Source organism: Diadema setosum, chromosome 16 (genome assembly GCF_964275005.1).
Source record: "Diadema setosum chromosome 16, eeDiaSeto1, whole genome shotgun sequence".
In the NCBI taxonomy this organism is placed as follows: Eukaryota; Metazoa; Echinodermata; class Echinoidea; order Diadematoida; family Diadematidae; genus Diadema; species Diadema setosum.
In genome coordinates, this window is record NC_092700.1 from 4,723,210 (window position 1) to 4,746,813 (window position 23,604).

The following is a 23,604-nucleotide window of genomic DNA, read 5'->3' on the forward strand; positions in this document are numbered from 1 at the left end:
TACGTGAAATTTCGAAACAAATTGATCTTTGAAATAATTTTTGCTATCAGTTTTCCCTCATTGCGTAAATGCTTTGCAGGGTGGGAAAATAGCAATCGATGGTGACACTCTTTAAATATGATTATGCAAATCTAACAGTAGGGCCTACATATGAACAGATGCAAATCGGAACAATTTTGCCTACAAAAGGACTGTTTTCCCTCGCAAACAGTACACAACTGAGGTCATGGTTAGAAAATCATAACAAAAAACACTACCATAGTGAAAGTGTGAATTCTGATTTGCATTGTATTTTGTAGGCAACCAAGCAAATAAGAGGCTTTTTACATCAAACTGATTATAAACTTGTGCAAATTATGTGGATGCAAGGGTATCTGCACACATTAAGAACTTACAAGCTTGAGTTAGAAACAAAGTCTGTTTCTGAAAAAAAAAATAATGTTAACTCAGTGTACTTGAGAGGGGAGGGCTTAACATTTTTTTTTTTATATAATCAACAAAGGTATCACTGTCAGGTAGAACATGCACAAATATTTACTAAGATTCATGATACCTTGATTCACATTCAAGATATGAAAGAAAAAGTGAAATATTGCACTTTCATCAGAGCTTTGACGTTTTGGCAGGAAATTTCCCAGAGAATATCCATTAGGTAATACATGTATATATTAAGTTTCAAGAAAAATCCTACAAGCATTGCAAAAACATGAGTCTAATAGTGTCATTTTGAGGGCCCAATTGACTTTGATCTTTGATCCCCTGACCTTTGACAAATGACCCCCTAAATTCCCTAGAAAATCCCTGCCAGTACCAAGTTCCATGAAGACACCTTGAACCATTTGCGAGATACAGACAAGAAAGTGAAATTTTAATATTTTCACCTGACCTTTGACCTCTTGACCTGAAACTCTCTGGAGAATCTTATTTTGGTAGTACATTGTATGCAGTCACTAAGTCTGAAGAAAGTACCTTCAGACATTGCATAGATATGGGGAATATAATAATTTTAGCATTGACCTTTGACCTCTTAATCACTTGCCCCATCATACGTCAGCTTTGGACCAGGTTTGGTGAAATTTGCATAATCCAGTCTTGAGGTATCGCGTAAACTGATACAATTTCTTAAGTCGACCTTGACCATTGACTTCTGCTACATTCTGGTATTAATATGCACAATATGCTAATTAGGTGGTATTTGCATAGACAAATGGTGTTTTGATATTACAAACCATTTCCTTTTGACTAAAGGAAAGGCATACTACTTCGGTAGTTTTCATCATAAAATGCAGTTCTTAGACTGTAAGAAAAACTTTAAAAATAATGGTTTTACTTCACTTTCTTTAGTGATTATGTGAATTAGCAGGTAATGATGGTCCACTTCTATTTAAATTCTCTTCTCATTTTGTTTCATTAAGTGTTTCTAACGGTTTATACCTATCTAGGATGAGATTTAAGGGGAGTTTCATTAAGGCTTCATTAAGGCTTTTTGTTTGTTCTGATTATCTATACATATGTAGGTATTGATATGCATATTATGCAAATAACAGGTCGTTTGCATAGAAACAGTTTGTCTCTTCAGATGAATCATTTACTTTTGACCCAAGGAACATCCATCCCAGGTTCAAATTTTGTAATACAAGATCCAGTGCTTAATAGTTTAGCCTACTATAGACCCGCCAAGAAGTCGGGATGTCGTGATACCAAATCTTTAAAAAGCCTATATATATTATATTCATGTATATGAGTATCTGAATACATGTATAAGAACTACCCAAGTCCATGGAAGACCATTTCGAGTAAACTTAAAAAACCTCATATTTTTTTTTATTTGTCCAATATTTATTCTATCTAACTGTGATGAGAAGGCAACATTTTATAAGTACAAATTAGAACATAATTATTATGACAATTAACATTTACATTTATTGTGGAGAGGCCATTTTGTGTCATGGACTTGGGTTGTTCTTTGAATCATATGGACTTGGGTCGTTCTTTGATTCATATACATGATATTCTGCTATAGAGATGAGAGAAGGATGAGAGAGGGCGCTATAATATGAATGTAAAAATGACCCAAGTCCTTCATTCTTACATTTATATAAGATTTAACTCATTCATTTCAGGCACTTCCGGGGGTAGTTAGGATTTATCATTTATACACAAGATGAGTCCATGCATAAGCTACTATTTCCCATGTCAAACTGAATTTGGCCAAAAAAATGGACTTGGGTCGTTCGTATATCCAGGTCTTCATACATAAATTGATATTTGCTATTTTTCGGACCAATCAGAAGCTTACCTTGCGAGACAAAGCTCACGTGAGCTTTGTCAAAAAATTTATTGAATTATAGAATATACAATATATCAAAGTTTCTCTGTTCATACGTATTTGTAGGATCGCAATTTGCAATTAATTTTAACTGACATGTCGCTGAAAAAAAGGAACCAGCGGGATTCGATATTTAACTGCATTTTCCAACATGTTTATAAAACTAAAGATTAGCAGTTGCGATCTTACAAATATCCGTTTGCACATAAAGAGGCATGAGATAAAAACCTTACAGTATATAATTCAATAATAAATATTATTACCTATACGAGGTAGTTTTGCGAGGCAATTACAGTTGTTATTTTGCAGGGTCGGGAGTTCAGCGGGCGATATCAGAGCATATTACGAGCATCCGGGGGTTTTACATATACAGTGGGCTCCCGTTATAACGAAATCTCGGGACCGGCAGTTATTCTTTCGTCATATCGGAATTTTGTTATAACCGAACAAATAAACGATAGAAATACATAGAGTGGATGACATTGCAGCCCAAATCACACCATCAGTTATTACAACTCTCCAAATTGAAACAGAAGCAAAAATAATGTGTAAAAGCGTTCAGATGTTTGAAGTTCGCCTGTTACAACTACATATGTATCTTTGAAGTTGGAGTTGAATGATATACATTGATGAACAATTTTTCAATATTCGACATGTTGGTGATGATCTACAGGTAGTCAAATGTGGCTTGATCTATATCATAGTGTATAGCTGTATTCACATATTTTCTTAATTTACCTAGGGGATAGGTAATAATTATGATATTGACTGATCTTGAGGGAGATACCAGATAAATATTGTCCGCACTGAAAGAATATTTTCTGGTATCTCCCTTGAGGCCAGTCAATATTATATAAATATTCTCCTGGTTTTTTTTTTTTTCTTCAATATTTTCCTGATTTTATTTAAATCAAAGTCTGTTGTCTTGTAATCTAAAAATTAACCCATGAAAAGGCAATAAGCACTTTTTTTGTATTGGTCATTCTTGTTTTCTTGCCATTTTATTTCATTTAATTTTGTTTCCATATTTATCACTGATATATTAATCAACTTTTATATCTTTCTTCTTCTTCATGTCAATTTAGAACACACTGGGAAGGCAACGTGTGTGTAAACCTCACTATCGGAAACCTTAGGCGCTTCTCAAATATAACGGGATCGTGTAATCAACCACAATTTGAAGGATTATGCATCGGTAGCGAATGTATTCAAATTTGTATTCCAGGTTGTGCATACTCTCCTTGATGCTACTATCATATATAATAGTTATTAGAAGAAGAATAATAAGAAGAACAAATACAGAGGTTAATAGACTATTTGTAGTAGAGAATATGCCGTGGGGTTTTTTTTTCCATTAAGCGGTATGGTAAATGTATTTAAAATACAATATTGTATTGTATTGTATCAAGCATTACTGGGTGTAAACCAGAAAGAAATGTAGCAAGGGTTTTGGCAAGTCTTGGATAAAAAAAAAAAAAAAGTCGAGGAACACAGTTCATATGTGACTGTGCATCACAAATCAAACAAAAAGTCGCACCCCTTGATTTTACGTGAGGACTCAAAAAAGGTGAAATGGGTGAACCAAGTCAATTTTGAGTTTTCCATATTTTCTGAAAGAGCTATTCTTCTTCTACATTATTCTTAAGTTTGGGATCATAAATTGAATGGGAAAGTGGGTTTTCAGCAGTTTTTCTACAGCCCCTTCTTTGGTAGAATATTGTGATCATGTTTTTCTTAGAGGCCCCTTTCATTTCTTGAAAATCCTTTGCACCCTTTTCACTTTCAACTCTAATAACTTCTGAAAGGGTGATGTTACTGCTCTGAAAGTTAATATTTATCATGGTCAGAATGTGGTAATAGATCACGCTTAATTTCAGCTTAATCTGATAATCCTCTAATTGTTGGTGCCACAGTGGTCAACACCATGTTTTTGTCCCATTCATGGCACAGGTAGCACGGCTTAAAGTAAAGATTAAGCACTTGAATAGACCCTGTGCTTCAGAGCCTCTTTTCTCAGTTCACACTTTCCAGAGTGTGTGCTTTCTTTCCAGTATTTATATAGGTTAGAAGAATCCATTTGAATTGAGTTATACATCATTTTAAAGCTTGGAGTCTGCTCTTTCAGGATCTGCCCTTAACTAAAAGTCCATGTCTGGCGACTTTTTGTTTGCTTTGTGGTGCAGGGTCACAACCATTTACGGTAAAACGCACAAGAATAAAAACTGACTACAGACAAAGGCATACACAAACATGCATGCACACTCATTCTCAACAGACTTCTTTCATCTTGCCATAGTCATTGAGCATTTACAAAGATTTTTAGCCTTTTTTCAAAGATAATATACGTGGCACAACATTATTGGCCTTTGCCAATAACTAGCCTTGGTCGGCCAAAGGTTTTCGATGCAGCAAAGCAGTATCCAAAAAAAGAAAATGTAGTATAGTTACATATCTTTACAAACCGTTTGGAGCCTTCAAAAAAAAAAAAAAAAAAAAGATTTTTTACAACCTGCGACAGCCGACTAGTTATTTCAGAGGTAAAAAAAAATGGTCGTCGACGGTCTTTGATTACTCATGACCAGGGCCTAATAGATTCAAGTGTAGTGTTCATTTTACCCAGCATAATTCTGAAGAGAACTTTTTTATATAGAGAGAAACAATTGTATTCCTTGCCAAAGTAATACAACATAAAAGCTTGAGGCACAACCTCGAAGGGTTACCTATAAGTAAACAGTGAAAGTTAATAAAACAGCTTAGATTGTCTCAAAAATTACAAGACATCTGTACGTTTCTCACTTTTCCTGAATCTAACAAGGTGTACAGGGGAGGAGATTCCTATTTTCTTATCTGGCTGAACATTTTCTGAAATAGGTAAGATTCACGCGCTCCCGAAAAGTACAAATTATACAGTATAATGCCTGCTGCTATATCAAGAATGATTACAACACGTAGGCGTACTTATTTATGTGAACATGACCCCCCCCCCCCTCCCCCCCCCCCCCCGGCACGTGGGTGGAGATATAGACTGTACTGGCAGAGGCCGTAGGTGACAAAGAGGGCACTGTTTAGTATTACGAATGTTATGGAAGAGCAGCTGAAGGAATGCAAGAGAAATAGATTACCTAAACAACGAACTATTTCGGAATTATCATGTATTTCATGTTTTCTGCCCTACTAATATAAGCCCTTAAAGTAACAGCTCTCAAAAAAAATTATATACATATATATATATATATATATATATATATATATATATATAGACTTGGATATATTTGGAATGAAAATGAATAAATAAATAAGAATAAAGAAAGGAAAAAAGGTTTCACTGCTTTACACTGCATTGTCGCGTATTCGTCTATTTTTACGAGTGCTCTCAAAACGGTTGATTGTTTGAGCTGTTTTGCATGTAATTTTATCATCTGTTTTGTTCCAGGTTTACACTTTGGACATTGTGCTTCATTTCCTGGTAAATATGAAAAAGTAATAAAAAATGCAGTAACCCTATTTTAAGAATTGTAAAATGTATTGCTCTATTCGCAGAGTGAAGATTAGAACTGCAAAAGACAAACTGTTCAGGAAGTCACACAGGAAGAAGCTTCACATAACTACCGCCATTGTGATGAAGTATCCAAAAGACGATTGAAATGGTTCTGGCATGTAGTCCCCTTGCCTCCCATAGAACTCTATTCAAACCCTGAAAGACTGGCCTTCTTAAAAATGAAATCAATCCTAAAACTAGATAAACTTTCCGAGAAAGAGAAAAAAATCCCCAAGGACGTTCGAAAGGAGACGAAATTCGGGTAGAAAAAAAGGGAAGATAATACATTTTTTTTTGAAAATTTCACCTCCTTTTTATTAGTTCTTGACCAGTCCTTAAGATTATTCAAATGAGCGAGTGGATGATGTCATTTCCTCAAAATCTCTATCATGCAATTCGAGAAAACGTGTTTTATTTTCATCTAATATGGGTAAAAAACATACTCCCATAACAAGATAAATCTGAGTTAACACTTGTTCCATTTTACATTTTTTTGTGTGTGTGTGTGTGGGCAGCATGTTTTACATCTGGTCAGCTGAACGTTAAAATTGTTGTCATATCAGTGTAAGAAATGAATAAGAAATTGTTAAAGTATGGCACCATCAACTTGCTGATTTGAATATTCATAACGACTGGTAAAGAAGTATTTCTGGACAAAAAAAAAAAGAAATTTCAGAATGTCTTAACTTCTTTATTTCTCACTTGATTTTGATCATTTTGTTTTCTCTGTTTTTAATTAAATTTATAAAATTCCGGAGGGGTATGAAGAGTTTCTTCGCACAAACCGATAAGTCCATATTTGCCAAATGGAGATATTTGCGATTAAAGGTCAAGAAAATTAAAGAGAATGATAAGAAATTGTTTGCTTCTTTTTACCATAACTTCAAAAATGTACCTATATATTATGTAGTGACCAATATATCATTTAAAAGGTATTATTTTGAACTTTATGACAGAGACCGTACTTCAACATCTTCAAAAATGGACTTATCGTTTTTACGAACGAATTCGTCATATTATCTTCTTTTAAAGAGAAGACATTACCAGGAACGCTGGAGACACCAATAACTGGAAAGTGATAGGGGCATAATCACTGGGAAGACTGAAATGGAGAGGTATCAGTCGTATAGGAGAGCAAAAAGACACAATGTCCGAATGATGCAAAGTACAGTCAAATAAACAGAAAATGTGTCTGTGAGTCTGCGAGTGTGTGAGTGTATCTCCTTCTATTCAGTATTACATGCATAACTCTCATCATCCTACACGAACTCACACCGGTTGGCACAATAGAAAGGAGATAGAAATTGATAGTTATTGCTAAAGTGACTGCGTCACCATTTTATTTCACTGAAAATTTTGTTACTATTTTCCTTTTTCGGTTTATGCTTGAATTTATATCATCTTCATAAAAAGGGAAGAGGGAGAAGGAAAGAAAGAAAATCTCCAATGACTACAAGTGGTTTTACAACTATGACAAAACACTTACTGAGAAGGTCATTTCAAGAAAATACTGTAACAAGTAATAAGTAACAAGTACAATGTATGACGACGAAATTGTAAGTATAACAAGCACAGTGTACGACAACAAAATTGCAATAACTGCAGCTGCAATAGAACGACTTCCTAGGTTTCATTTACTTACATCTTTACAGAAACCATTAAATGCAGAATGCAAACAATCATTAGAATGTTGTTATGTTCCTTTTTTTCAAAAACTACCATACAGAAACAAACAAACATACAAAAACTGAACACTAGGAGAACTTCTATGAAGCCTGTTGACCTCTAATTGTACAATCGCAGCCACATAACATGCCTTAACACTGCGATTATTGCTTCTTCAGTAATCATAAGCATGGTGACAAACGTAAATACAAATTCGCATTTGTCGACGGAGATTGCGAGTGAAATTATCGAGTGACATCAAGCAGATAGATAGAAGTGTAATCTCGTCGCTTCTCGACTCTAGAACCCAGCCAGAGGGACAAAATAGTCGTGGACAGTATGAATAGAACGAGCATGTCGGGGTGGTATTTCATTGACCTGAAAGAATTCCGAAAGCAACAAAACAGATGTCACAATAATATTGTTAAAGAAGCAACAATAAAAAAGCAAAATGATATCATGGTGATATTGTTATTAAAAAAAAAAAAGTACAAATTATGTAAGATTATGATTATGCTTTAATGATTACGATAAAATGATATTTAAGATATGAAATGATAATGGACAGTGGTGTTATTGATAGAAATATCAATAATGATGCTTAACAGTTCCGATTATGACGATGATAACCATCATATTGATAAAAATACTAATAGGGAGAGTAAAACACCTTGGTTCACACTTAAGGAGCATTGTCTTAGAATATTATGCATCTTTGGGGAAGAATAGATAAAAGAAGTACCGAACATTCTTCTTTCGTTCTCTAAAACAACAACAACAACATTAAGAGCAATCAATTCACTTGGCTGATTATGAATAGGTAGTATGCTTTCTATAAATAATACATAATGATGAATGTATGGCTTTTTAACAAAAACAGTAAAAGAAATCACATAACATTTACTTCATAACCTTTACCGCAACGTTGTTCGTGCTCGATGCGCATTTTGCATCCATGTTGAGAGATTTGATTGGATATGTATATAAATCATATACATATTATGTTGTGTATACAAAGCCTGCGAATTATACGCACGTAATGTCAGCATATAGGTCTATCATTTACAATGTATTTTGTAAACAGGCGTAATATTCATATACTGCAACTTTGACTCTGCCGGAAAATGTGCATAATTCTTGAATAACTTCACTCATTTTATCTGCGTTCAAACTTTATTTATAATTTTGCCTACACTCTAGCGGTTTAACACACGGACAGTGTCGACTGAGACATCCCGCCAGACCAGTGAAACTTTGTGTTTTGGAGGTATCCGCCGGAAGGGATTTAAAGATATCATGTTGTAATTTCTTTAATCATTCTTTCCAGTCAACATCACATTGATGATCAAAATTATCAAAATGTATGACCTCCACAAGTTTACGCGTAATTAAATGGAAATGTTTGCATAAATATGTTTTTTGTGGCCGATTGCATATCTTCCTTTCCCTTCAATTTTCCTGGCACACCTGGCCCCATAGTGTCTGTGTCACAAATGTGATATGTTATATAGTTTATACGTTTGCATCCTAAAATCTTAGCAAGTTTTGTTCATAGTATCAACATCATTATATCAATGAGTAAAATGTACAATAGTATATAGAAGAATTTAAAATGAATATGTCTTATTGGTAAAACAAATTGGGGCTATTGTTGTTTTGTTCCAGTGTTCCACGTTTTACAAGTGTGGCTTTTTTAGTGGAACACTGTTTTCCATCATTGTGATTATTTACTATTTTTGTTGCCATGACAAAGTGTATTGTTTCTTTTTACGACATCATTCGTGTATAACATACTTTATATTGTATTGAAAAAATCCTTTATCAGACGAGTGTAAGAGAAATGAAAAAAAAATGTATCACTTTGGATTATGTCAACTTTTTCTTTTCTTTTCTTTGTGATGATGGAAATAAATAAACTATTGAATTGAATTGAATTGAATTGAATTGAATTGAATTGAATTGAATAAATATGAAATGTACACACATGCTCGCATTTTTGTACACTGTGTATCTAAAGATTTCCTGTTTATTGTTTTAGTCTTTTTCAAAGTTATGGATTTGCTTAAACAATATATATAGATATGTATGTTTTTAATGAAAACTCCTTGGAAAAAACAAAGAAAAAAATGTTGTTGTTCTTGTTTGGTTTTTGTTTGTTTGTTTGTTTGTTTGTTTGCTTGGTTGGCTGTGTTTTTTTTTTTTTGGGGGGGGGGGTGGTCACAAATATGAAAATGACTGCAGCACAGCCAAACATACCTCTTGCTGGCAGTAACTGGGGAGGGTGAACCAAGCATCAGGATCGGGGATGCCTTCGGTCATATTAAAGACTCCGGAAGTAGTCACCATGGGAACTAAATGTAGTAGGACAAGGTATGTTTGGTTCAAAATACAAGTATTATTCCATATAACAACCAATCCCGGTAAAGGTAAAACAAAAACAAAAATAATCATCTATGTCATAAGGATAAAAAATCAATGCTGCGTAATCACAACACTACTATAGGCAATAGTAGCAGATATTTAATTTTGCTAACGCCATTGTATAAGATTAAGCTGGCTATTGTCAATTTTCACAGGGTCAGGTTCTGTTCATTTGATACATGTTATGCTACAATCACACACGACCGGGTTTCGAAAGGGGTCCACAAGGAATTAAAACCGTATCGACTCGGTTCGAGCAGTAGAGACCCGCATTGACCCGCATCGTAACCCGTGTCAATTCCTGATGGATTCGGGGGGGGGGGGGGGGTTCGATACGGCGGTGAAAAATTATTTTTGGTCATGTTCAAAATTTTCTCACGGTTTTCAATTCCGTATTGATATCCGAATTGACCCGGTTCGAACCGCATTGACTCCCATCAACCCACTGCAACCCGCAGCGTCTGCGTAAAACAGTATGGACCCTTGCCGTATACCGCATTGCCTTCATGCAACGGATGATGACAAGGTTTACATCCGGTACGGGTCGAAGAGGGTGGACACGGGTCGATAGTGGTCGGAAAGGATTTAAAACGGATTTTTGTACTGTTACCTACTGGTCATTACGGGTCTCTACCGCTCGAGCCGGGCCAATACGGATTTAATTCCTTATGGAACCGGTTCAAAATCCGGCCGTGTGTGAATGTAGCATAGATTACCCTCCACTCCTGGACTACTCCGGCTCACTTTCACCTGGATCAAATCCGTTTTGTGACCCAGTTGTGTATGACTGTAGCATTAATCACCCCGTAGATATCAATTATAGAGTGATGTCACATTATTCCAGAGGCTAATTACATATCTAAAGAGAAATAAGGTTCGTTTTAATCAAAAGTTCGGTAATTGTTTTTACTGTGATGGATTAAGAAACCTACGGAATTATTCCTGCCCATATTCTATGTTCGGATTTACGTACTTTCGAAGTATCGAACCTGCGGAGTGACGAATATTATCCAATCAATGCAGTGAAAAACATCGAAATAACGAACCTTATTTCATTTTCTGATAGACGAAGCTCCAAAATAGCGAAGTGTAACAGTATTTTTACCCGTGTATTTGCGAGAAAGCCTGGAAGTAATTAAAAGTGGTACGCCTCATAACATCTAGTGACGGCTGAAATTCTCTCTTATATCTATTCAAAACTGTGACCTGAACGAAAAAGGCATATTTGAATTCTTTTTTTCTTTTTTCTTTTTTTTTTGGGGGGGGGAGGCAAAACACTTATATACACTTAAGCTCTTATTATGAGATATGCAAAAGTTGCATCTCTAGAGAGAGGTAGAATATACCTGATTCAGATCCCTGGTAGCGAACACCAACGAATGAGTTACCAGCTGGGTAACAGTTCTTTGGGATGACAGTGGCCGATACTCTCCCATCCACAGGGTCCTTCGGGGTGGACATCTCGTATGACCAGACGTCAACCATAAGTCCAGAAGGTCCGCCGATTGACATGGTATCATAGAACGTAGCATTCTCTAGGGAATTAGAATGGAAAAGAAAGAGGTAGCACAAAAATAAGATGAAATGAGATTCAGAGTTAAACTACATGTAGATCCTTAAAAACAGCGACATACTACATTCGTCTCTAGACGTACATGTATCTTTTACTTAGTAATTTAGTAAAATTTTCAATAAACTAAAAGTTTCAGATAATGGTTTCATTGCCTACCTGGAACGCAGTTCTGAAAAGCCGGTGCGGTGACTGGTTGTTTGATACAAAGTTTGTATTGGTCGTAGATGATCCATTGGAAATTTCCCGCCTGAAGTCAGTAAAAAAGGAGCGCATGTGAGAACAGACAAAAGAAAAGAAAGTACAACAATGCAACACAACACAAAGGAGGAAAAATGCATCTCCTGATTTTAAGTGATGATTCAAAATATATAAAACGGGACCACATGATCAATCTTAAATTGTATATATTTTCTGAAAAAAAAAATCACTCTTCAATATAACTTCTAAATAACAAGCTTATGATCATAAAATTGACAATCAATTTTCTTGTAGCTTTTGTAAGACGTTTTCTATGCAGAATTGTGTAATATTATAAGAATTACATACGTGTCCTTTGTGCTATTATATAAAAAAAAACCTTCACACACTCTTAACTTTCGACTTAAAAAAAGGACAATGACGCTTCTTTAAAATTTAAGAGTTGTCATGAATAAAATGCGATAAAGAAGTGTGTCAAAACTATTAAAACTGATACTGACTCTCTTGTGGTTGATGAGGAGTATTATATTTGACTTTTTTATCCCATTTATCGCCAGGAACACAGATTGGTGAGATTAGTACTCTGATAGTTGCGGACCGTCTAAGCCAATTTTCTCAGTTAACACCTTTTGCAGTGTCTACTTTCTTTCATTCATTCAGATTTAGAGTTAATTTGTTCTGACTTGCGCATTATTTCAAATTATTACCTATACGAGGTAGTTTACCTATACGAGGTAGTTTTGCGAGGCAATTACAGTTGGTATTTTGCAGGGTCGGGAGTTCAGCGGGCGATATTAGAGCATATTACGAGCATCCGGGGTTTTACATATACAGTGGGCTCCCGTTATAACGAAATCCTCGGGACCGGCAGTTACTCTTTCGTCATATCGGAATTTTGTTATAACCGAACAAATAAACGATAGAAATACATAGAGTGGATGACATTGCAGCCCAAAGTTTTACTTCGTTATAACCAGAATTTTGTTATAACCGTGTTCGTTATAACGGGAGTGCACTGTAAAACAGGGAGGTGGGAAGAGAGATTCCACTCCTTCTCTTCCCACCTCATGTAAACATTCCGATCGACCACGAAGAGAAAACACTCAAGGACGTCGCTGCGTGTCGATTACACGCACCGCAGAAGAACGCCGATAAATCAACTCATACAAGGTCGACCACTTCCACTAGTTCCAGCAACACGACGCGTCAAACAATGACTAACTGCACAGTGACCATCAGTTATTACAACTCTCCGAATTGAAACAGAAGCAAAAATAAAGTGTAAAAGCGTTCAGATGTTTGAAGTTCGCCTGTTACAACTACATATGTATTTTTGAAGTTGGAGTTGAATGATATACATTGATGAACAATTTTTCAATTATTCGACATGTTGGTGATGATCTACAGGTAGTCAAATGTGGCTTGATCTATATCATAGTGTATAGCTGTATTCACATATTTTCCTAATTTACCTAGGGGATAGGTAATAATTATGATATTGACTGGCCTTGAGGGAGATACCAGATGAATATTGCCCGCACTGAAAGAATATTGCCCTCGTCTTCGACTCGGGCAATATTCTTTCAGTTTGGGCAATATTTTCTGGTATCTCCCTCGAGGCCAGTCAATATTATAAAAATATAGACCTGAAATCACGAAGGTGGTACAATTGAAACCATGTTTTCAACCATAGACAATTTGTATGGAGCGCCAAGTGTCGCATGAAATTTTGCTACGAAATTAGTCATTTTGTCGACGTACTGACAATTTCGTCGACAAAAATCCTTAATATTCATTTCATTGCAAAATGATCGTTTCGTTGACGAAATGACTGATTTCGTAACGAAATAGGCCATGCAACACTTGGCGCTCCATAAAAATTGTCCATGGTCTTAGATCATTGTTTCAATTATACTACCTTCGTGAGTTCGGGCCATAAATATTGTTCTTTTAGAATCTGTCCTTGAAGAGAAAAAAAAAAAACATGTGTTTCAACTTATTGGAAATGGAGGTGTTGTGTAATATGATAACTGTCGCGGGATAAAATAAAATCCGACGAGAAATGAGGCTGGTAAAGCACGCTCAATGCATATGACATGGCATCCTATAAAAGTCAGAACAATGAGGGGGGTGTCAATAAAATCTGTTGTTACTTAGAATAACCCCATACACATCCATAGCAAGTTTGAATGAAAACCGATATGAAATGTGGCTGATAGATTTACCTTACGTGGCATCATTCCCAACCGGTACACTGAGGGCACCCGTCCGCGGCATGCCCTCAGTACAAACAGTAAGTTCTAAAAATGTAGAATGTCCACCCATCAAGTCTGAATTAAATCCGTTGAGGAACATCCAAGTTGTAGCATAAACAAGCAGTTTTTGCAAATTTTGACCTGCTGAGGGTGGCCTTTGACCCTGTAAAAGGTAATACAGTGAGGGCAGCATTGCCAATAGGTATTCATGTCTAGATTTGTCTATGACACATTGACATACCAAATTTGGAAGTAAAAAAAAAAAAAACAGTCTAGAAACACGGCCAGTATCGGGCACACAATATTTACCTTTTATAAGACAGAACAAATGAGGGAGCCACCACCTACAAATATATTCGTCTTTGTTTTACCATTATGAACCTTTATAGCAAACTTGAAGGTGATCAAAGAAGAACTGCAGCCAGTAGAACGCTTACAAGAAGCTTACAAGATGGCGGCGGCGTCGCGACTAGGCCAAATGTATAGCATCCTTCTAACTCTTTTCGGTGGATACAATAATCGCTGTGTTCACAGATAATGATTTCTAGATCATTTACGTTCTCTTTCTTGTCCGTGTGTCATAACGTCATTTTACGCCATTGGTGGAAAAAGAAAAACAAGCTCACGACGTCCAGTTAGGTGAATCAGCAGAAATGTTTTGAATGTGCATGTAATCGTGTGGTTTCAGTGTATTCAATGGGAAAATTAAGAACAGAACATGATACTTATGACAACAGTTATATTTCAGTAAGAATGACCTAGCTCTCATTTAAGTTGATTCGAGCTAACACACTTTGAAGTGATCCTGAGAAACATTACCGTGCTGAACTTTTGAACAAGGCGATAGCTGATGGAGGTATCATTCAGGAAAGCAATCGTCACGTTCAGTCCGAACCTTTTGTTTGTGAAGTCATACGCCCCGTAGGAGTTGGAGTACAGGGCCGTGGGTCCGGGATCGGACTCACCAACTGTGGCGCCTGCATGGAGCGAAGAGCACGTGATATATGTGACCGTGCATCACAAAACGAACAAAAAGTCGCACCCTTGATTTTACGTGAGGACTAAGAAAAGGTGAAAAGGGTCAACTGGGTCAATCTTGAGTTTTTCATATTTTCTGAAAGAGCTACAAAGTATCCTTCTACATTACTCTTTAGTTTGGGATCATAACATGAATGGGAAAGTGTGTTATCAGTTGTTTTTCTACAACGATTTTTTTATAAGGAGAATAGAATGATCAGGTGTGTCTTTGAGAGTCCCTTTTTCATTTTTTGAAATGCTTTACACACTCTTCACTTTCAAATCTGATGACTTTTGAAGAGATAACTCTACTGCTCTGAAAGTTGGCATTAATAACACTGAATAATGGGCAGAATGTGTTAATAGAACATTCCCCAAATTCAGCTTAATTTGATAATCTCTTCATCGTTGTTGTTCCAGTGGTTTACATCCTGTGTTTTGTCCCTTTCATTACACAGCCAGCACAGCTTGTTAAAGATTAAGCGCTTGAATAGACACTGTACTTGAGAGCCTCTTTTCTCAGTTCACACTTTTTCAGAGTGTGTGCTTCCTTTTTAGATATGTTAAGGGAGTCCATTTATTTTTGAGTTATACATCATTTTAAAGCTTAGAGTTTGCTCTTTTATAATCTACCCTAAACGGAAAAACCTATCAGGTGACTTTTTCTTGGTTTTATGGTGCAGGGTCACATAATAATAGTTATCAACGCAACATTCATCACTTCAATTTTAACATGAGCTTATAGAAGGCAAATAGACTGCAGCGCTATGATATAAGGTGCGCAATGACGTACCTTAGAAAAGACGTAAAATATAAATTGTCATTACCGTGATTCCTAAAATGAAAAGAATTTGAAGTAAATACTGATAAGCCCTAAATACACATGATTACTCACCTCGATCCCTCATCTCGATATCCTGATAATAATACAGACAATGAAAGCCCGAAAACTTTTATGAAAGGATTTCGAGCTACCACACATCCAAGTGACGTGTACTCTTTGACGATTAAAGAGTGGATGATGTACAATACTTTACTTAACTTACTCAACTTCAAAATCGATGAAAATTTCGTTCTGATTGAAAAATGTTTTTGCTTAAATGGAGCGTGAACGTATATTGTTTTGAACCTCAACATGAGTTTCTAAAATTAATCTTCAGCGTTGGTTCTTCACTGTATTCAAATACCAAAACGGATTTTCTTTTTTATTCATTTTTTTAAAATAAGATATGACACAATTTCTCGTAATTTCTTTGCTGAAATTGTTTTATTTAAAAAAGTAAAGCAATAATACATGAGGTGTGGGTTTTCTTCAATCTTGTCTTCCTCAACAAATGACATTTGTAGACCAGCACAAAAATGCCAGCAGTTGCCATGCTGGGGCGCTGTGGCATAGTGGATAAGACTCCCGACTCCATATCGGAGGACTGGAGTTCGATTCCCGCCCAGTACTTGTCCTTGGACAAGATGATTTTACCCACAATGTCCCTCTAAACCCAGGTGTTATAAATGGGTACCTGGCAATGCTAGTGCAATGATAATGGCAGGGCCCTCTGGCAGAGCAGTGGTAACACTGACAAGGCCACCCTGGATAAAGAAGACATTACTATAATTATTTTGCCATTATTATCTTACAAATTTCATTTGTATTGGGAAACAGGATTGAAGAAAGCTCCAACTTCGACCTTCAACCCTCTGCTTAATAATCTCTTGCTTTCATAAAATGAAACATACCTCTACCAGGCAGCATAAAACCACACACATTGCACAAGAACACACACACTGCAAAAAGTCCGGTGTTAAATAGTGAACACCGAGCTGGTGTTAAATTTTCGGTGCTCATTTATGGTGTTAAATTAACACCTCCGGGTGTCATTTCCAAATTTTAAACTGTTTTTTGAAGAGTTTCTTAGTAACTGCACTTCTTGTTGATTTTTGATTTAAACAAGACGATCAAGAATTTTACATTAAAATACTAGATTTTTGAAAAAAAATGTGAAAATAAATTTACACCAAAGTAACACCAGCTGGTGTGGTCTCTTATTGAAGCTGGACGGGTGTTAAACCATTGATATTAACACCAAAAAATATCAAATCAACACCATGTGGTATCATTTTTGAATTAACACCAATACAGTGTCAAAATGACACCAGGTACAGTGTCAAATTAACACCACGAAGTGTCAGGTGAACACTTTTCAACACCATCACAGTGCAGTTTTAACACCTGTGGGTGTGGTCCTTCATTGAAGTTTGATCGGTGTTAGATTTAACACCCATGGTGTTAAATCTAACACCGATGTTTTTACAGTGCATATGCACACGAAATGTAAATGATTACATTTGTACAGCAGCCGTACACAAAGAACAAAGGTAAACTTTCACGAGGTTTGTTCATGCCATATTAGGCGTTTTCACATAAGCCCGATAAAAATCCAAGCTCGAGATATGTTTTAACTTCCCAAGTCAGAAAATAGCGCACTATTTCGAAACATCGAGCTGATGTGAAAACGCCTATCGACATTGAAATCAATGGAAGGTTTTGTATACCATCAGAGCCATTCTTTACATTGCACTAAACATACTCGAAAGTCAGCAGAAGTCGAACAAGAAAGGTCAATCCGAGAGAGCTAAACACACACACACACACACACACACACACACACACACGCAACCACAACAATGCTAAGTTGGTATTAAAGTGACTGTTCAACTAGTAAGGTCTAGTTGTTCAGCCTTTATGCACTTCGTAACAGTACAACATTCGTGAAGGTTTGCATTGTTGCAAGATTTATCTGATTGATTTTGATCTATCTTTGCAAAGATTTGAATAAAAATTATAATGGGTAGATAGTGTTGAGTCTAAGGACACAATATCAAGAAAGAACACAACAATGTACAAAATTCGAAGCACTAGCAACACTACACGTACACGGGAGACCGAACGTAAATCGGCACTCGCAAAGAAAACTTTAGGATTTTGGAGCCTACAAAACATCATAGGCCGCGTTTATAAGACTTTGAGAATCACTGTTTTGGAACACTGATTCGAAATACTGATTTGAAACACATTTTTGTCAGGAGAGCGATTGTGCGATTTGAAACAGTGTTTCAAAATATTATTTCAAATCACGGCTAGCGTTTATAAGATTTTTATCTCTTTGCTAGAAACACTGTTTGACCAGAAAAATCTTATAAACACACCATTACATGCGTAGGTCTGATAAGGGATGCAAAGAATGATGTAATAGACAGAGGATTGAAACTGTGAAAAAATAACCAGAAACACAGAGAGACAACACAGATCCTCACACAAACATACCAGCACAACGTGAGGATTCAGCCACACATTACTAATAAAACAAACAAATTGGCACGAATTCACGAAGGTGGTACGACTGAAAACATGCTTTAAACCATGGACAATTTGTATTGAGCGCCAAGTGTCGCATGACCTATTTCGTTCCGAAATCAGTCATTTTGTCGACGAAGTGATCATTTTGTTGCAAAATGACCACATTTCTTCCACGAAATGATTGATATTTCGTAACGAAATAGGTCATGCGACATGCGACACTTGGCGCTCCATACAACTTGTCCATGGTTTAAACCATGGTTTCAATAATTGTAACACCTTCGTGAAATCGGGCCATAGAGTACGAAAGGAAGCGAAGGCTCGGCTCACCAACACCCGCCATGAACTGGTCCGGAGTGCAGCATCGCTTCTGAGCACTCACTGCAACCACTGCCACCAAAGTCAAAAGGAGCGACAGTCTCGCCATACTTGAATGCACGCTAAAGGTAGACACGAAGAAAAGAATGAGCCATAATGATGACGATATCAGTAATTTTTTGCAAATAGACGTGCCTTGCGATCATCTCATGAGGTTACAAGTGAGCTAATCCCTATCGCTATACAGCTGGGATATACAGGCAATCCTCCCAACTTATTCTGTGACGGAAACTTCTCTTACAAAGCCTAATATTTCGATGTATTAAAAATTGATTCTCTGAAGTCGTGGAAGTACTGAGAACTTACCCTGCTTTGCACATCGACGCAATTACATAACAATCACTATTCTTTATCGTAAGGATGATTGACTCATTCTGAACTTGCACAAGTACAATTTCCTTTACCAGGACAATCGTTTATGTATGATGATGTCAGCCCTCAAACTGTCATAACCATGTTTAGATTGGCAGCTTAATATTTTGAAACTTGAAAAAAAAAATAGTGTGAAGTAGAGACCAAGAAGCAAGTCGTATCACAGCCTAACGGATTTAGTCCATGCGGTTTAAAGTATATGAAAGGTGGTTCGTTTTTATACGAGAAACTTTCACAATGTTGGCTTTTCCCCAGTGGCTTTTGAAAATAATTGACTTGCTAATATCAGGATATAAAGATAAATCATATATTTTTAGAATGCTTCTAGATCACGACTCTTAGAAAACATCACGTCCTGGTGATCCCATGGATATAATCAGGAACAAAGACATGATTTGATTTGATTTGATTTGATTTGATTTATTGACTTCTGTATTTCATATGTATCATTGTACATGAACATAATCAACATACATTGTTGGAGCCACACATAAACATCAGTTGTTAACAAATTATTTTTCTTCATTGCCTTTCAACACAATGTACAGCAGAAACGTATCAGCAATACAACCTCACAATGAATAATACAGCAGGGCTACAGCTTAAGCGTGGCTTGATTTGCGTGTAGCCCTCGTACCTTAAACACATAGAAAATATTAGGAGGGAGGGATGACTTGCGCAGAGATAAGATAGTAGAAAGGAGAAAGGGAAAGGAGGGGAAAAAAGATAATGATCTTTTAGTGTGTCAAACAGACATTAATTATCAAAGAGATTCTAACAAGAAAAAAGTGGGTGGTAGAACAACGTATTCTTTCTATATAGGGTAAGTGTTTGGCCCTGAAAAGGGCCTACATGTCCCGACGTTTCGGCAAGCACGTTCTCTAATGGAGAGACCGTTGCACCGTTAAGCCTTTTACCATCCAAAGTTCTACCGCCACGAAAGCCTTAAAACTTTCAAGAAAATAATTGATATCACTTTGGTAAATAACCGTAACCCCTAATAAACAGACAGCAAAATACGTCACAAATTGTTCACTTATCAAGCCAATGATATCAAATTTCCACTCATCATACTGACATTTCTGGAACCAGTCGAGTGGTACAAAATACAAATCTAGATGCCAAGCATGCTTACTAAGATACAGTATATCGGTAATAAAAGTCTGTATGCTTTCGGCTGGGGACGGAAAAGTCTAAGGCTTTGTAATTCAGCAGTTTGATCTTGTTAGGGAGCGGAGAAGAAGGTGCTTGTATCATCTTGAAGACTAAACACTAGAGAGAAACTGATGTCATGGCTGTGCGTATCAATTCGCATAAGTTCATCGAAAGAGAACACTGAAATCAAGATTATTAAAGAAAAACCGTGCAAACTATGGTCTTGAAAGGGATCATAAATGTAGTATCGGTTGAGTTGAGAAATCCGATTTTACCTCTTTGCGAGGTACTAAGAAACCACTACATGAATATTGTTAAAATTATTTGTTAAAAAGAAGATTTCTAAGTTTATTTGATGAACATTGGTTAAAATGGATGACATATCCAAAAACAATAAAACAAAGAGATCCTAATAAAAATTGGGTCCCATCATCGTTTTGGATATTTCAGACAGTTCACGTATCGATTTTCATCAAATTAACTTTGAATTTTTCTTAGAATTGTATGCTCTTTCATATTAAATTTTTATATGAAGTTTCTCATAAAAAAAAAAATATCAAAAAAGTTGCAAACCTCAAGCACCATCTCAACCAAGTGTGCCATACCTTTAACACATAATTACACCTGCCGAGGAGACATCGATGGATAGCAGCCTCAAAGCTTGAAGAGCTCAGATACTATTTATGTAGCAGGACAGATATATCTTATGAAGTGCAGGGTAGTGCATGCGTTCATTCAGAGGGTTACCCTGGATTTTCGAGGTTTATTTTATTTTGGCTTTTAACTTCAACACGTGCACCTCTGCTTTAGTAGTAGCTACAGGTATGTCCCAGCCAGGAATTGTATCATGCTAAACTATTTTTCGACCCATATCTATCTATCGCCAGATAACTTACCGATACAAGATGTTCGTCTGACAGATTTCCGAACCACACGTATAATTCAAGTCGCCGTCCGCGCAGTAGTATGTCTTCTTAGATACGAGCTACGCGTTTATATTCATTGACCCCATCTCCCTAAAGGCTGTAAATGCTAGCGTAGGTCGTCTGCTGTCGCTTGGGTACAGAGTCCAAAAACATGGCGTCGTAGTGTGTTGTCGGTACAACACAATAACAAGAACAAAAGCCACACGGCTTTACGCTAAAGTGCATATAGTATTAGGATGTCGGCGGTGATTGGTGAGTGGTGGCGGTGGATCGAACACGTCGCCGTATCCCACGTGCTATTGAGTAAACGTTTTCTTCGGTTGATCAGGTGACGTTTTGTGCCTAAATAAAGACATGACGTGAAGTATACAATGCACGTGATATGCACTCCCGAGCCCAATCGATACATCAACCGGCTTTGAGTTGTATAGTATGTCCAGATAGCACGCAGCTATATTTGACGGCGTGTTCAGAGCGATCTCTGCTTTAGCTCAAACTATTAAAGAAGAAAGATAATAACAGGGTAAAAACACAAAACTATTCGTTATGGATAACTTCACAATGGAACACCTAATTGTGAGTGTAAACAAGTTTAAAAAAAAAAAACAAGTATACATCTGTACCATGCGTATCCCTCTTCTTCAGTCAGATGGTTCGGTACGCGATTACATGCCAGCAACCATCTCTGTATTCAGTATCAGAAATGAGTTGCAGTTGCTGCTATCGTATCCATTTTTCGTCGATATCTCCCACTTTAAAGTCCTCACTTTGATTGTTAATAGTAAATGTGCATTTATTTAGCATAAACATATCTGCCAATAGTAATCGAGAAGAGTCAGTGCGCATTACAATACTTCATAGATAAACACCAGTGGAAAACAATCAATTTTCTGAGGTTTAGAAATTTTATAGGTGGCTGTGTAGCCACCCCAAACTTTCAAGCAACATTATTCCACGATGCTACAACAGCATAGGAGCGATCTCTACATGAACAGGTGGATGACAGTGGTAGGTAATGCTTTTCTGATTCTGGATGAAGACGTATTTAATATAATCCGTTTTTTGTTTTGTTTTGTTTTTTCTCAAAATCTCTGCCTCGAAAGATTTACAACATTGCTTAAAATACGTGTCTGATCATATCGTTTATATCATCTCATCTCGTCTTATCTTATCTTATCTTATCATATCTTATCTTACCTTTTCTTACCTTATCTTGAGTTTTAACTGCACCTTGCCAATTTCATACGTTGTTATAAAACAATGTTTTGTTTAACTTACCTCACTTCCCTCAAGAAAAGCAGTGCATGCACAATGATTTTAATAGCCAAAGTAATTAATTTGTGACAAATAAATAGTCACATAGCGAAACATGCAATAAGCTCTTAACAGTCGTGTTATTTCTGCAGGTACTGAAATAATTTCCAATTCGTTTGACTTCATATTCATCATATTTTTGCTTTTGTGCAATAGCCGTAAATCGTAAAGAATTTTAAAGAAGGACAGTTTTAATAGGGCTGTAAGATTGTTATCTTGGGTGCTGTTCGTTATTCCGAAGGTTCGCTATTCCGAAGGTTCGTTATTCCGTTGGGTCGTTAATCCGAAACACACAAATTCCCCATGCCTAGATATTCGTTAATCAGAAAATGAAAAAGGGTTCGTTAATCCGAACATGTGTGGCGTTATTCCGAAGGTTTGTTATTCCGAAGATTCGTTAATCTGAAAATGAAATTCGGAACAATGAACCTTCGGAATAACGAACCTTCGGACTAAAAAGCCTTCGGAATAACGAGCTGTAACCGTTATCTTTGACATGTTTGGTGTGCACGTATACTGTAATTTAAATTACTTCAACCACCTTAATTCCCAGTAGGAACACATAGGATTACTTCTGCTGTGCATTATGTACCCAAGGGAAATGTTACATTTTCTTCAAATTTGAATGTCCCAAAATTGAATTACCATGTACACATCGTACATAGTGATATAAGTCATCATGTTCTTGGTAATAAAAGTCCGTTAATTCATTTAATGATGACGAATAGAGAACATTTCTTGATACACGCTAACAGAATTTAAAAGCCTCTCGCTCTCTAAGTAACTATATGCTGATTTTTTTTTTCTTTTGTCGTTCATTTCTTTTTCTCTTGGATGGGCATAATGTCTGCACGGAGAATGAACTGTTTCGTAAATTGAAAGTAAAAAATAATGAGTTCGCGCGTCCTGTTTTTTTTTTTTTTTCATATTGTTGTAAGAAAGGATATCCTCTCCAACAAGGGCGCCGGAAAGGGGGGGGGGGGGGGGTGTTGGTGGCAGTGGAGTTACTTCCCCCCCCCCCCCAAAAAAAAAAAAAAAAAATATATATATATATATATATATATATACGAAGAGTTTGTTCGCAAAAACCGATAAGTCCATTTTTGAA

General features: G+C 36.5%; 1 protein-coding gene across 1 annotated transcript; it reads right to left on the reverse strand.

The window, feature by feature from the left end:
• Positions 1 to 7,195: 7,195 nt before the first annotated feature.
• LOC140239993 (development-specific protein LVN1.2-like) lies at positions 7,196 to 21,266 on the reverse strand. Its single transcript, XM_072319801.1, has 7 exons — positions 21,153 to 21,266; positions 18,682 to 18,791; positions 14,799 to 14,956; positions 11,683 to 11,773; positions 11,300 to 11,488; positions 9,789 to 9,883; positions 7,196 to 7,910 (listed from the first exon to the last, which is right to left on the reverse strand). The coding sequence occupies exons 2-7, from the start codon at positions 18,776 to 18,778 to the stop codon at positions 7,833 to 7,835; spliced, it is 708 nt and encodes a 235-aa protein (XP_072175902.1). The 5' UTR covers positions 18,779 to 18,791; positions 21,153 to 21,266; the 3' UTR covers positions 7,196 to 7,832.
• Between the last annotated feature and the right edge of the window lie 2,338 nt (positions 21,267 to 23,604).

Excerpts from the sequence above, each read along its gene's own strand:
- LOC140239993 (XM_072319801.1), bottom strand. The coding sequence starts at position 18,778 with ATGGCGAGACTGTCGCTCCTTTTGACTTTGGTGGCAGTGGTTGCAGTG. Across the intron at positions 11,489-11,682 it reads TTTTCAGAACTGCGTTCCAG|AGAATGCTACGTTCTATGAT; the intron begins GTAGGCAATGAA and ends CTAATTCCCTAG. Across the intron at positions 7,911-9,788 it reads CCAGTTACTGCCAGCAAGAG|GTCAATGAAATACCACCCCG; the intron begins GTATGTTTGGCT and ends GAATTCTTTCAG.